The sequence below is a fragment of the Pteropus vampyrus genome, unplaced genomic scaffold (assembly GCF_000151845.1).
Source record: "Pteropus vampyrus isolate Shadow unplaced genomic scaffold, Pvam_2.0 Scaffold98, whole genome shotgun sequence".
NCBI lineage: Eukaryota > Metazoa > Chordata > Mammalia > Chiroptera > Pteropodidae > Pteropus > Pteropus vampyrus.
The window spans coordinates 3,204,526-3,220,663 of record NW_011888879.1 but is presented as its reverse complement, the minus strand read 5'-3'; the positions used below and the strand labels follow the sequence as shown (position 1 = coordinate 3,220,663).

Here is a 16,138-nt window from a genome sequence, read left to right as displayed (position 1 = left end):
ACATTTACTTCCAATGGGGTTTTCAAGAGACCGTGCCTTTAGGAGACCAGTGGGAAATATATTTTGGGGCAAATGAGATTCCTGAAACCACTAATATTCCAGGCTATATCAGTCTTCATATTCTTTATTCTCAGAGGGGTGGTACTAACTAAAGTCTCCTCTTACTAACTTTAATTGATCAAACAAAGAAATATGGCTTCCGAATAGATGTTACTGGATATGCTATAATTATGTCAACTTATTTGAGAAGATTGCATCTAATTTGGTTTCATAGATTTGTTTAAAAAGTAAAGGAACAGTCTACGGCCATGCTACCCTGAACAAGCCCGATCCCATCTGATTTTGGAAGCTAAGCAGGGTCAGACCTCGTTAGTACTTGAATGGGAGACCACCTAGGAAGATCAGGTGCTGTAGATGTAAAAAATAAAAAACAAAGGATTGTAAGCTGACAAGTTCCTTGCAATCTGTGAGGTCAACCAAGGGTTGCTTCGCCTAAAAAATAAAAAATAAATAAAAAGTAAAGGAAGAGTATTGGTATATTTGACTTACAGTCAGCATCACCCCTGGACTAGTCTAGAACCTTCCCTGCCCCTGGGTCAGTCCTGACTTGTTTAGTTTTATTCTTATTTAATAATTTACTCTCTTGGGATCTGTAAGGTAAACAATTACTTTCTTGCAACTGGACAATGAGATTGAGTAGAATGTGTTTACCCACAGAAATGATTCTTGGCAGAAGCAAAACTCCACTAATAATTACAAGTTTTCACCCAGATGCACTTAAAAAAACAGTAAGTAATGAAAAGATGTACTTTTTTATATTTAATATTCTTTTGAAAATAAGAGACATCATTTCTACTTTTATTTCCACATTGGGGTGCAGTTATTTCTTGCCTGTGCCACAATGCCTTTTTTTTCACCGACACCATAATTAATATTCCATAACAATTTGTAAATAGAATGAAAGTCAAAGAACCACAGCCTCAGGGTGTCCATGATTTAGCCACAACTTATCTTTAAAATTTCCTCCTTCACTTTTTTCCTTCAGCCATACCAAATTATTTCTTTTTTGAACAAATGTGTTTTGGTCATAGATGGCAAGGCATGAGTCTATATGGGATCAGGTCTAAGGCCGGTTCAAAACAAAAGTGGGAGAGTTCTGGGTTTCTCTAAGAGAGACCACACGTGGCCATATTAATTGCATTCAACTCAGTCAGTCAGTGGAGACCTGGACAAACCAAGAAGAAAGGAACCGTTTGATACCTTTTTTGATTCTTGTTCTCTTATCTACTCTCTCACTTCCCCACAGAGTATGTGGAGTAAATTACCCATGGCAGTCCCTGAGTTTCCCCATTCAGATCTCCCTTCAGGAAATCCTGCTGCACAGTGGATCACTGGTTGCCAGCTTCCGGTTAATACACATTTTGCATCTACCACATAGTTCACTCCAGGCAGTGCTTCTGTAGGGCTGCCTCTAGCACAGCTGAAGACGGGAGTGGATATTAGGACCAGCTCATTCCTGACCGATGTGGATTCCTCCAATGGCAGCATTAGTCCAGGACTCCCACATTTAATAGCCAATCTGGCTACTGCTATTGAATGTCTGACCTGCCAGCAACAGAGACCACCAACACTGAACCCCCAATAAGGCATTATTCATTAAGAATACCAACCTGGTGGCAAGTTGACTCCGTTGAGCCCCTTTTGTCCTGGAAGCGCCTCACAGGGATAGAATTTTGAAAACACTGTACTGTGATTTGAGGTTCTTCCTACCCAATCTGTTTTTCCTTCTTTTCACGGATTTCAGACTTACACGGCAGTTAGTAGACACTCCTTGAATAATTCTGCTCACTCCCTATTTATTACCTCATAAACACTGACCCCAAGAAAGAAGATACCTACAAAGGAGGGCTCCTTGTGGCTAACTGAGCTAAAATTAAAAAACAGAACCTAGCAACCAATTTCTGAACCAGGGGCTTCTCACACAAACTGATGTCAGGGAGAAACCCGCACTAAGCTGCCTGCCTCCCACACTGACTGGCATTGCATTCCTGCCATCTGAACCAACCCTTATAAAGGAGTTTCTGGAATTATATTTCAACTAGTAAGACTGAGACTTTCCCCATCCAGTTGGAGCTGCATAGTTAGATTCTCATTAGTATCTTCACCAACCAATCAGAGAATTTCGACCAGTCAGGACAGTGCTTTTTGGACCAATCAAACTACAAGGATCTGGAGTCCTCATTTGCATGAAGATGGCCCAATCAGAGACCAGGGCAGGGACTTCTCCTCTGGCTCAGGGAGCACAGTTCCTTTCTACTGAAGACTGCAGAATGCATTTCCCTGGTTGGACCCGCAAACTCCAAAGATGTCCTGGAGCAGGGCAGTGTGGAGCGGAGCAAAGCTGTCTAGCTGAGAAGGGGCCTCGCCCCAGGGGCCACCTTGCTCCAGGGCCACCTCACAGCTGTGCTGTTTCATGATTGAGCTGTAATATTATTGAACTGTTCCATAGCTGTGCTATTCTCACAACTGTGTGTTGTATCAAAATTCAGCTGTTTGCACTGAATAAAGTTTCCTTCTTCACTACACCCCAAATCAGGGGTTCCTGTAGGCATTGAACTGACACCAAGGAACATCAGTTGACATAAGTATTATTAGAGTTTTAATTGTTCCCCTCCCCTACCCAAAGATATGCTGAAGTTCTAACCTTTAGTATCTGTAAATGTGATCTTATTTAGAAATTGGGTCTTTGCAGATGTAATCAAGTTAAGATGAGGTCATTAGGATGAGTCCTTAATCCAATTGGAGACTACTGTCCTTATAAGAACAGAAATTATGGAAGGCACAGAAGGAAGAGAGTCACATGATGACAGAGGCAGAGATTGGAGTTATGATACCGCAAGGCAAGGAGTACCTGGGCTTTCAAAAGCTAGAAGAGATGAAGAAGGATTTTTCCCCAAAGGTCTTGCAGGGAGCATGGCCCTGCCACCATAATTTTGGACTTCTAGCCTCCAGAACTGTGAGGCAATACATTTCTGTTGTTTTAAGCCACCTAGTTTGTGATACTTTGTTATGGGAGCCCTAGGAAGCTTATGTAAGTATTTCCTCAGATAAATCTTTTGCATATCTAACCCCATTTTCATGTCTAAGTTTTGGAAATCCCTAACTGTGACACTTACCTGCTTGTTAGGAGAGAGACACAAAATGACATAATGACCCATGGAAGTGGAAGAAGAAAAAGGGAGAGGAGCAAAAGGACACCAAAGACTTTCAGCTCCTCCTCAATCTCAATATCTCATCACCTTCACCAGTTACATCTCACGTATTAGCTCTGCCACGAGGTCTTCTGTGAACCTTGAGTGTGAAGGAAAGACTGTCTCATGACATGACCAGCTAGATCCCAGCCAGAACAAAAATTGCTTACCGTGAATCCCCTCAGAGACTGATTGTCCTCTCCCTTATGCCCCAGATAGGCAGGTTCCTTCCTGGGGGCAGGCATGTAAGACTTTTCACTTTCTCTGGAGCGGGTCACACCCTAGCACCCCTATCTATCCAGCCATGTTCTATATAACTTTTTAGGCCTGCCAACTAGTACAGAGGACATGCACATCATATTGCTGCTGCCAATGACATGTTTCCACGTAAGTTAAGTTCCCTGGATAAACTCTTAATGTGATGCTGGAGTTGTCAACCTCTTTCTTTGGTCTCTTGGCCCTGGGAATTTTATGTAGCATCAAGATGTATGAAATCTTACCACCTCTAAATCTAGCAGTTTCTTTATAATTCTGATGGCATATACCATTTTATATCTTGTATTCTTTTTGTATCAATTTTAATAAAATTCCAATTAAAAACTGTTATGACTATGTCAAAAGTGATATTGGATTAGATGTGATTCTTTCAAATATTTGCCATAGAGTTTAATGTGTGACATCCAGAAAATGCCAGTTTTATCTGTTTTCAAATAAGTGAGAATGGCATTAATATGAGGCTCTGGGACTCTGGGATTGTAAATCGTGAGAGCTTGGAGCAATCTGTTTAAATCTGTGGTATGATGTGATACATTAGATCTAGTAGAATATAGGATGGGGCATTTATAAACTCTTTGAAATAAAGTGTAAGTAATATATAAAATTAATTATTTTGTCTTAGCCAATCCAGTTATGACTTGTTTTGACTTGCGGTTTTTATTGAGCTAGCCTCACTTTCTCACATCATTTCTTAATTATTTCAAGCAAACATCTTTAAAATAACTGGCCAAGAACTCTAGACTGTGCCCATGAAATAGCAACACCGTCATCACCACTATGCTTTGCCCAGGAAAGCAATCCCACCCCTAAAATTTAAAGCTTATCATGCTTGATCTTTTTTTCTCTGCTAAGAGCCGTTGTCACATATTCATTTGAAAGCTGGAGAAGTGTGTGATATAATATCGAGATCTACAATAGATTTGTCAGAGTTTACGCTTAAGGTGCATACTGATCTCTTCCAACTCTTTTGGGATGATTGACATACCACTTGTTTTTCACAGGACGGACGAGAATTGTAGATCTTATTAGAAATATTACTCATATAAAAAAATATTTTCTGATGATAAAGTATAGGTATATGACATGTAATAAAGGTGCTCTTAAATTTTGAGCAAAGTGGAATGCATTTCACTTATGGAGAACCAACATAACCTTTCCTTTTCTTTTTTGAGATTTACATTTTTAAAGTATATGATGGGTTATGAATCATCTGAAAAGTAATGATCTGTCCAAAAATTATTTTATTAGCTCAGATTGTCAAAAAGCTTGAACTTCTCTCTGAAACTAAAAATGAATTTCTTAAATACAGAATAAGGTTCAGTTGGTTTAAACAAGAGTATTGGCGTCTAATAGATCTGTGCCTATATTACCTTCCATTTAAAATGTGCTTCCATTTTGAAGATTCACATACTTAGAAATTCTCAGCTGTCCAAGTGAATGTTCCCAGAGACCATGCCATGAACATCACCTTATCCTTCCTGCAACTGTTACCGTTCTATATCAAAGCTGGGGAAATACTTTGGTCTAGAATGTTGTTTAAACATAAAAGTGCCCCAACCATAATACGATGTACATAGAATGAGCAATATATGTGTTATATGAGGAACGGGTAAGATTTTTAAAATATTTGTATAACTTTTTTTAGAACTATTAGTTAACTAAATTCTCTCTAAAAATGTGCAAGATATATTTGTAAAATTAGAAAAGAAGAAATGAAAGATGATACTTTGTTCAAATTACCAATTTATATACATTATGTATTTTTTAATTTTCTATATTTCCTTGAGTGAAAATAAAAAGAGTATGACACAGCATTTCCCCCATTATGTTCCACTCCACAGGATTATTAACTATGATATGATGGTCGAAGCTTCTGTGATAAAGTAATGAAAATGATGGATGAAACCACTCGTGGTGATTCAAAAGATGTCCACAAATTCTTTGATGCTCCCTTCAAAGTGCAGAGCCTAATTCCCCTCCCTTTGAGTGTTAGTTTGACTTAGTGATTCACTTGTCACAAATAGAATACAAGTGGGAATGATTCTATGTGACTTCAGAAACAAGATCATAAAAAGCACTGTGATTTCCTGCATGCTGTCTCTCAGATCACCCATTCTGTGGGAAGCCAGCCGTGCCAGGTTATGAGGCCACTCAGAAGTGCTGCCAAGAGGTGTGTGTGGTGAAGAACTGAGGCCTCCTGCCAACAGCCATGTGAGAGAGCCATCTTTAAAATAGACTCCCGGCCCCAGTCAAGCTTTCAGATTGCAGCCCTGGCCTATAGCTTCACTGCAACCTCAAGAAAGACCCTGAACAAGCCCACCCTGCTAAGACATTCCCAGATTCCTGATCTTTAGAAATTTGTGAGATAACAACTATCTGATTTAGGTTGCCAAGTTTGGGGATAATTAACTAATACAGATTCTTTACTTCTCAAAGCTGTTACCTTTCTGGTGTTAGTTGTGGATTTTTAAGGGAAGTGGACGTACTTTACAGTATAATCGCCACCCCACCCCCCCCCCCCCCCTTTTTTTTTAAACCACAAAACATTCTTTGTTTCCCAAAGATACCTGAAGGGTAGAGTTGCATTAAATATTTTGGAGGAAGACTGATACAGAGCTTTAATTTTTGACAATCACATTCACAAGAGATCAGATCCACCTAACTGAGTAACAATTTCAGAGCAATCAATTTAGAGGAATTTGGAAAAGCCCAGATGCACTAGGCTAAGTCGAGCACTGAAATCCAAAGCATTCCAGATTTTTGATCCTCGGTGCATTTCGTGCAGTGTGCAAAGGGTATTGCTACACTTAATTGGCAGAAAATTATCAAAATCTGATTAAACGGTTATTTTTTTTTTTTTTTTTTTGCTAAGAGCTGTTGCCCAAATAATCCACGAAAATTATTAGAGTCCCTCATTGTAATGTTGGTCGTGTTCCATAGCCGACTGTGAGAAATTTTCAAACTGCAAATGTTAAGCCTTTATAATTCAGCCTTGCCATGGGGAAGGTAGTCATAAATTAATAGGAAATGTATTTTTTAAATTCCTCCATGGAAACTCAAAGAGCCTCATTTCACTGCAGGAAATTGCTACTTGGATTCAGATGAGAATAAGACCTTTTCAAGGGAGACTACACTATTACAGCAGGCTTCTTCAGAGAACTCGTGGGGGAACGCTCAAAGAGGATTTATATGATTCTCGGGGTCAAAGGTTTTGAGAAAAGCTTATTCTTAGGCTACTAACCTCTGAAAAGCAGACCTAGCTAACACAGGCTTGTGGCAAGCATAGCAGACGGAACTGCTTTCTATCTAACCACTTCTCTTGGTTATAATGGCTGGCTACGGACGGGCAATGTAAGAATTTCAGCCCACAATGTCAAAAAATGGCTTTAATTTCAGTTAATCTAATCGTAGGAGCTCTCTGTTTAGCGCTTGAATTGAGTCAAGTCCATTCAGAGGAATCGCAGGCAACTTACCTAGCTCCTCTCATTCATCGGTTTCATTCTCTTGGTTTGAACAAATTTTGGGTCTGAACTGATGTTTCACTTTTCACTTTGACTGCCTAGAAACTAGGAGCCATATAATTGGGTCAGTCAGCACCTCTGAATATTAAAAAAATATGTTTTATTTCTCCCCTCCATGGACCTGACTTTCTATTCCAATATATAACTTTTACAGTAGTCTTCAAGATAGAGGCTGAGTCAGGGATTCAGGTGCATGGGATATCTGGAGGTGGGCACTGAGGAGAAAGGGAGCGAGGGAAGCAGGAGAAGGCAGAGGAGGGACTAAGCAAGGACGTGGTCTCAGCCTTATCACACAGAAAGCTCTGGAGTATAGATCACAGCACAGAGTTAGTGCAGCCTTAATGAAAAATGTCTGCCTTTTATTATCCCCATGTCAATTACTGGCTCTGGGTTGCTCACCTTGGGGTAGAGCTGGGGCTGGGTGACTTCCCAGGGAGGTGGCTTCTGCCGTGCAGAAGTTTGCTCACCACTCTACGGCCATGCCACCCTGAACAAACCCGATCCCATCTGATCTCAGAAGCTAAGCAGGGTCGGGCCTGATTAGTAGTTGGATGGGAGACCACCTAGGAAGACCAGGTGCTATAGGCACAAAAAATAAAAAATAAGGGATTGTATGCTGACAAGGTCCTTGCAATCTGTGAAGTCAACCGAGGGTTGCTTTGCCTAAAAAAAAAAAAAAAAGTTTGCTCACCAGAAAATGGGGTGACTGTGAACTGTTAGTATCCAACGCTCAGAGCAGCTGGGGTGGGGTTACTGGCCCAGTAAACTGGAGATCCAGCTCAGGCACCAACAGAGTCCACCAGAATTGTCATGTGTGTTTTCATTTGTTTTTCTATTTTAATGTATGAATTAGTTTTATTTATCTTTTTCAAAAAGAGATGCCCTGGGAATATCTGGTAAAATTAATACATCCACATGAAGTAGTGTAAGCAGGACTAAAAAAAAGTAAAAATGAGTATGTCCTGCTGATGAAAAGTGTTTACCACAAAGAAAACATACACTGTAGTGTGAGGAAAAAGAAAGATGGCTGTGGTCAGGCTCCCTACGGACAACCGACACCCATAGCTGGCTTCCGAGCAGAAGTGACTCAGCACTTCTCCCCTTATGTAACTGTGTGCCCCGCACGCATGCGCAGGCTCCCATCATCTGGCAGTGCATCAATATCGTTTAACCTGTGTGTAAAGAGTGAGGCCGCCCTGCGAGGCAGGCTATGCCCTTGCTGGAACAAAGAGCTATGTCGCAGTTGCCTACGGCTCCCCGCATCTTCTTCCGACTGCCCAGCCGCGTACCCCTTACCTCGGAGCCTCAAATCTGCAGCAACACAAGTAGTTACCATAGTACCAGCCCAAAAGTAATGCAACGTTTAGGTTGAAAATGTTCTAAGACCTTCTGATTTAATTCACGGGAGAGGGTTTTTTGACTTGCAATGAAACACACCTAACCTATATATATCATTTAAAACTGGGTTAAAGTTTAGAATATTAACATATGGACTTCTTGTTATTAAAGTGCAAATTTCTAACGTCATTTCTCTACATGGGATTCCTGACCTGAGCTCATTTGAGTATTCTAACTAGCCAATGAGGTTTTCACTCTGGTGCCTCCACACGTGCCTTAAATTCAATACATCAGTTTGCCCCTCAAAAGCGTCTCCCTTTTTCCCACAGCCCATGTGCCTCATCTTAGCAAAAGGCACCAGCACCCACCCAGCGCCCCTGGTATGATTTAGACCTGAATCCCCTGCAGGCTTCCTCTGACTTCTCGCCGTGCATCTCGTCTCTTTCCCTCAGTAGCTATTCCATACTTTTGCCGGAGCGGTATTTTACAAGCAGAGATCTATTCACATTACTCTCTAAAGTTTGAAATGCCTCCAGGCCAAAATTCTATGTGTGATCTTTCAGGCCCGACCATAGGCTATTTCATGGGGGGAAATGGCCATCATGGGGGAAGTTGCCCTTCCCAGTCACCGCGCTGTAATTTTCTGGAGGCAGTGCCGTCAAGGTCTTGAACATAGGTGTCCCCATACGAGGCCTTATTATTAGGGCCTCAGCTGAGGCACTTTCTCCACCTTGATTCAGTAACTTTCCACTGCTAGCCCGTCTGCCTTTCCTTCTGCCTCAGCCTCCCAGGTTTATAAAAAGGTAAGGGCCTTTGGTTCAGGGCTCCTCCGCACTGAGATGATTCCCTCCTTCTGTGCTGCATGTCATTGTCTTCCCATCTCCTAGAGGGCAGACATTTATTTGGCTTAGTATTTCTAGTGATTGGCACATTAAAGGCTCTCGAAAACTATTGACTTGGTAAACCATGATCAGGGTAATACTTTGTTTGCACGTACAATGTAATCATGGATGAGGTTCGTGCTCCTTGTATATATCCAGACCTTGTCAATATTAAACTTTCTCAATGCATGTGTAAACTTTGAATTGCTGCACATGACTGAGGAACAAGATGGGTTAATTAGATGTCTTGACGATATCTTGATGCTATTATTTTTTCAAATGCGAAATACTTGGACAGGATAAAATTTGAATCTGGGCCAGACATTGCCACTTACCGATGCCAGTTTAAAATTTGTAATAAAAATCCAGAAACACAGAAACATTCTAATATAATAATGTTTAAAAGCCTAAAATGTTTTTAAAGCAAAGTAGATAGTGTGATAAAAATCATCTACACACTTCTATTAATTGGACAGTGTGAAATGGGATATCATCTACAAGTCAGGCATGAACTGAATGAAAACCAATGTTTATGAATTAATATTGAAATTATACCATGTAAGTGACTAACATTTTCTGTTGGTTACAGTACAAAATGTGCCTAATAATGGATTTCTTCCAAGACTGCTTATAAATTTAAGCATGAAAAAGCTGAATTTTATTTGGCAAGGATAATAGATGTACAGTTAGCTTTCTACTGATAAAAGGTATCCATTTACTAGTATTAGCAAATGTTTTGCAATTAATTTCTAAACAAATTTTCAAGATTAGATAATAATCGAAAAGCTTTGATAGTATCTATTGTAAGCCAAAATTTGGAAATAAAAATAATGAAACCCTTGCTTATAAGGAGTAAGAGTGTATAATAATGACAAACTGCAAGTCTGTCTAGTTAAAGAATTGGCTTTGACTTTTTTATACACAATGAGTAGTAACTAATACCAGCTTGTCAGCTAATAGGAGAAATCATTGCTATTTGTATTCCATTTGCTACTAAGCCAGTAGAAGAGGACAGATAAATGTTTGTGGAACTGAGAAAATTTGGGATACTTATACACAGGATCCTTCAGATGGTTACAACAGTTAAATACGTTTTGATCTTCATTCAATTGTTCGTCATGTATTTTTTGAGCATTTACTATGTGTACTTTGCTAGTATCTAGAAATAACATAGTAAGTTAAAACAAGTGAATTACATTCTAATGGGGAAGATGGATAGTAATCAAATAAGAATAGTGATGAGTATTTAATGAGCTAAGGGGGAAAAAAACCAGAGTTTTATAGAGTATAAAGGTACCTGAATTGGTATCAGGGAAGGCTTATCAAAGAAAGTGATACCTGACCTGGGTTGTGAAGAATGAGTAGGAGTTTGTTAGATGAAAAAGGTTGAGGTGCAAAAAAAGACCAAGTATTCTAGGCACAAGGAACAACATCAGCAAGATAAAAGAGAGGGATCCAGTGGCACTGGAATAAAGACAATTAGAGAGCAGTACAAGATGAGTCTGGAAAAGATGTCATAAGGTAGACCAAAAAAAAAAAGCCATTTGAAGGATTGTGGTCTTACTCCCCCCCCAAATGAAAGACAATTAGTGGATGTAAACTGGAAGGTAACACAATCAGATTTGCATATTTAAAAGACTACTCTTCCATCAATGACAGGAGCAGAGAACAATACAAAAGCAGTTAGTAGAAGGGGAGATATGGTGGTGGCTTGGATTAAGGTAATGGCTATGTACAAATTCAAGACACATTCAAGATACAAGTCAGTAGGGCTTGGTGATTGTGGGTATGGAGTGGAAGGAGAGAGGAAAATGAAGATGACTTGCCCAATCAGATAGAAGGTGGTGTCACTTGCTAAAATAGGTAACATCAAAGGAGGGCCAGGTTTGGGGACATATTATGAAGATCTTGGATATGTTGAGACACCTTTGAGCAATGGAGAAATCCAACAGGAGTTAGCTAGATGGAGATGGAGCTCAGACGTTCAAGTGCAAAAGAAAAAGTGTGAAGACTAGGACATTGAGATTTTGGCGAATGAACAGAAATTCTTTGGAAAAGAATAACATAAAGATTAAAAAAAAAAGTTGTAATTGAGACTAGCATAACACAGTGAACATATTTTATGATGCTACTACTAGGAAAATAACAAATGGTTCAATGAATAGTAGAAATAGTAAAAACTGGGGCTTAGTGAATGAATGGTGTTGAGTCAAACAAAAGAGCAGAATCAAAACTCCTAGTCATTGAAACTAATCCCTGTCATTTAAGAAGTGGGTCACTGAGATTTGGGTGGGGAAATATCCAGGTATGAAACAAACATGGAGCTTATGAAACTTTCCCCTTATCAATAAGACCACAATAAGTTACTCTTAAAAGTTCCTATCAAAAGTAACCATGTCGCTCCACGCCATCTCGGAAGCAACACATGGGCATGTGCGAGGGCCAGTAAGTTTCACTAGGAAAGGACATTTAAGTAAACGCATGCTGAAGCCAAAAATCACGTCTTAATTTTAATGGAGTTATGAGTATTCAAATAGAAACGTCTTTTACTTTATACAAAAGCAAATTTATCTTCACATTTTACTAGGGAAGGCAAACCACAAATAAATTATGATTTTACTAGAACAGCAAACATATTTTAAAAAAAGAAAACAAGAATAAAAGTTGATCTGGGCCTCCAGTTTGTAGGTATAAATAGCTATCTTGAGTCTTCAGAATGTTTAAATTTGTTTTTGTTTTTTTGATATCCATTTAAAATTTCTCTTACTCTGAACTTCTAGCCTTAAGAATCAAAGAATTCTACAGATTTTTTACACAAAATGAGGTGGAAATTGGTCTTTGTTATATGTCACATGTTCCTGAGACACAAATTGTTCAATTCTTTCTTGGCTTTAGAAGTTTCACTTTTTCCTGTATTGCAAGAGTGAAATGTTATTGAAAAATAGGGTACGTGATATGAACTGTCTAGCAAAGTATATAGATTTATATGAGAAATGTAAAAAACTTCAAAACAATCACTTCTATGTTTAATAGTTGTAGGGTGGATAGAGAGCCTTGTCTAGAATCCATGTCTACGATTTCAGATGAGAGAGTTCTTGACCTTTGCTGGTTCTAGTACTTAATTTATTTTTTCAAATATCCTTCAGGGAAAAACTACTCACTCTTAAACTGGTTCAGTGAAAAAATAAACTCACCAGAAAACTCTAGACTGTGTCAAAATCGTTATCAGTTTTCTACAAGAAGTAAACAAAATAAAGCTGGAGAAAACAAAATTGATCTGATATGCATGCTTTTGTAGATTTTCACCAGTCTTAAGGATAACGCTGGGAACCAGTGTTCAGGTATTTACTGAGCATCAAGGTGCTTGGGAATGAATAAATAAATTTACATATGAACCAACAAGGCATGGAGTCCAAATACTTGGGGTATGAAGTCCAGAAGGTGAGTTGACAACTACCTTCAATGGGCTTCAACACTACCAGATGTTTCCTTTTTTTCTTAAAAAAATCAGGTGCCTGTGTTCAGCATTCATATTACTTCAGTGTCAGGACAAGGTCTAACAATGATAAAATAAGATACTAATATATCGTCATTTAATAGAAACAATCTTGAACTCATATGCTATTTTAAATCTATTTCAAAAATGAAATTTCAGGTTATTTCTGTTTGATCCACAGCCTTCGAGAAGAACATTTCTGCATGTAGTTAACAAGGGTAGCAATACTGCATCCAAAATTTTTCCCAAATATTGTGAATTAAGGAGCCACACACACACACAAAAACAGAGTGGAAAGCGACCTCCCAGAGTTTTCCTTAGAATCAGATCTAAATTCTCAGCAGCAAACAGGAGACTCAGAAAATGCTGACTTTAATTACAAACTTTATTTGTCAATACAATTCACAGTTTATACATGGTGCAACCCACCATATGAACTTTCAGAACAGTTACTGAGGAAATGGATGTAGCTTTCTTTCTAAAAGAGCCTGACTTTCTAAAATTTCGGTTAGAATTTTTTAAGTTTAGAAAAGTACCTTTAACAAGTTAGCTGAATATTTACATTTTTAGCTTAAATTTAAATTTTGGAAAATAAGCATCTATTAAGTTTTTTTTTTTTTTTTTTTAAGATCCTGGGTTAATTTTTAAGACCCTAATCTGAACGCCACTTTTTCAGAGCACCCCTGCCCCACCCTCAAATAGTAAAAGAAATGTTTTGCAATTATATTTAGGGAAATTATTTTCTTTCTGCATTTTTAAAAATTATATATACAATGTACAGCAGATCTAAGTATGAAAATAAAAGAAAGAGTAGCAATCTATTAAGTGCCTTTACTGAATTTCTTCTGAATTTTGGAAACATCCAGAGTTACAGGATATAAAATTAAACTAAAAAGGATTATCAGCCTTTTCTATTCAAAAAAAAAAAAAGCTCTCAAGATTTAAATTGTGCTATAACAGCTTTTTCTCTATTGTCAGAGATGAATTATGCCTGCAATCTGCATTTTTCCATGTGCAAAATCACAGTGATCTCACTTCCAACTTCTGCTCTCACACTCAGTCACAACTCCAGAGGTACACCCACAGGTGAGGCCTGAGCCCAGTCCTGCCTGCTGTGTCACCTCCCCTCATCTGGCAGAAGTCACTCAAGGAAAGAAGATCATATAAGCCTTTCTTTCATACACCAAAAAGCAAATTGATGCTGGCAGTATAATGTTTATTCAAATGCTCATAACATATTGTTTCGCTATCTTGTTTTTATCAGAATGGTAATTCACACCCATTATCTTAAATCGCTTCCAATTTAAATCTTAAATCTCTAATCACCTCTTAAAAATATCCTTTTAACAGTTTTCTTCTGCCAGATTACTTATATATATATATATATGGATTATCTTCTTCCGCTTTAAAAAATGTATAGTTATTAATAAATGACCAATTCCAAATACTGCCAGGAAAAAAAGGGACTGGGAGCAGCCAATTTTACCAGCCTGGTAATAATGACACTGTATGTGTGTACCACTGGTACCTGAGTCAAATAAATACTCAGAGGGGCCATCTTTGCCCCTCATTTCTCTGCAGTGCCTTTACTGCTAGGGTTTCTGAGTGTTGCTTCAATGTCCATCTAATTTGGCATCTATTCCTTCTTCTGGTATCATCACGTCAGTCATTTTACACAGTTTCCAGCAAGGTATGGTATTCAAATGGGGGTCATGGGGTAAAGGACTGTAGGTGAGCCTAGGTGTGGGGCGGGGAAGGAGAAACCACACATTAGCTAGAGAGAGGTTCTGTTTCTTCATAAGATAAGGCACTGACAGAAAATTTCTTAGGTAAAAGGCTGCGTACGAATTTCTTGCCATTTACAAAAAGAAACGTCATCCATAAGTGGTCCGTATCTAGGCTCAGTTAGGTAGACCCTGAAAAATTAAGGACTGATCCCTCGAAGCTACATTATTACCAGAAACAATTATAATTCATTCTGAAGCCTTATGGCACATTAGAAAAAAAGGGAGAAAAACAGTCTGGGCACAGAAAGGCATCAGACACTGCTTGTTTTACTCCACTCATCTAAGAAAGTGGATCTTTCAACAAGCATCATCAAAAAGATAGTGCTGGCTCAGAATTCCAGATTCTTTTGATGGCAGATGACCATGATGGGTGTATCTATTTTTCCCCCACTTTTGGAGCTCATGCACAGTTTAAAAAATGCTACCAGCAACAGTCATAAAGATCATATAGAAGTCCTCACCTATGGCTATGCCTAAGGCTCTTCAAAGAGAGGGCTATTTAATGTTCTCTATAACAGCAATTTCCTCGCCTGCACAGTGTGGCGTCAATCCATTCAAATAGATACTTTCAGTTTTCAGTAAGGGAGGCAAGACATCCCTCTCACTGGCCAGGTGGTTCACGGACAGGGTCCGCCTACAAGGAGTCAGCTCCTGGTTGTGGTTCCCAGCCAGTTCTGCAGAGAGCTTCCGCTTAATGGAGGTGGCGCGCTGGAACTTGTCATAAATCTCCACACTCAGCCTCCTCCTGGTTTCCTTGAACTCGGCTGTGACGTTGGCTGTCCACTCAGCAGCGTGGGCTCTGAACTCTCCCACCTGGAGAAAAGACAAAGACACACCAATGTGACAGTCAACATTTTGTGTGCTTTATTTTCTGAGCCTTTTGTAACACTGGAGGTCTGAGAACTGACCTAATAAGGTAAGATGCAGAGCAAAACTCCATTTTACACAGATCTGGCTCTAAAAAAGCAATCTATGAATGTAAACTCTATAAATCAAATTGTATTAGAGGTACTAGGTGTGCTTGATTTTTGCACATGAATCCTGTCATTGAAACTTCTGATTCTATTAAAAAAAAATCTCTAACTTTTTAAAACTTTGTGAGGGGTTTTTTTTTTTTTTTTCATCTGTAATTTGAAGAAGTATCTGGGTATAGAAAAGGCAGAAGCAGCAGGACAGAGTAAAAACCTGGAACGTGAACCCAGGTGACCTGGTTTGTTCTGACAGCACCAAAGCTGTTTGCATGGACATAAACTCAGGTTTTAGGGACCAGCAATGATGTGTGCCAGGACTCTATATCCAACCCCCTATTGCTCATTTAGGAAATCTCTATTTACTAAGTAAGCAACAATATATCTCGTTTTTGCCTTCAGGGAAAGCAGATAACTGGTAAGTCAGTCCATCCTGAGGCCCATTTTGGAGAATAAGTAAGTCCACGGAACAGTTTCTCAGTGGATGCTCGTGGATTTAACGAAGCACCCAACCTGCCTGAGCTGCCACTTCCTCAGCAGTAGGACAGGCGTCTTCACAGAACACACCTGACAGGATGGCTGGGCTCATGCGCTTCGCCAGCTGTAAGGGTTTATGTCTG

The 16,138-nt window shown here is 39.1% G+C and overlaps 1 protein-coding gene and 2 pseudogenes across 6 annotated transcripts in view; 2 read left to right on the top strand and 1 right to left on the bottom strand.

Moving 5' to 3' along the window:
* The first annotated feature begins 298 nt into the window (after positions 1-298).
* Positions 299-417, top strand: LOC111742660 (annotated as a pseudogene).
* Positions 418-7,517: 7,100 nt separating this feature from the next.
* On the top strand, positions 7,518-7,636 carry LOC111742645 (annotated as a pseudogene).
* Positions 7,637-13,129: 5,493 nt separating this feature from the next.
* KCNK2 (potassium two pore domain channel subfamily K member 2) overlaps positions 13,130-16,138 on the bottom strand; it is a 108,876-nt gene continuing 105,867 nt past the window's right edge. For 5 of the 6 annotated variants that reach the window (XM_023533234.1, XM_011364536.2, XM_023533236.1 and 2 more), the window contains one exon: positions 13,130-15,363. In XM_023533234.1, coding sequence (XP_023389002.1) covers positions 15,046-15,363 — 318 coding nt within the window. In that variant the 3' untranslated portion in view covers positions 13,130-15,045. The remainder of the gene's footprint in view (positions 15,364-16,138) is intronic. The other variant, XM_011364532.2, reaches the window with a different exon arrangement.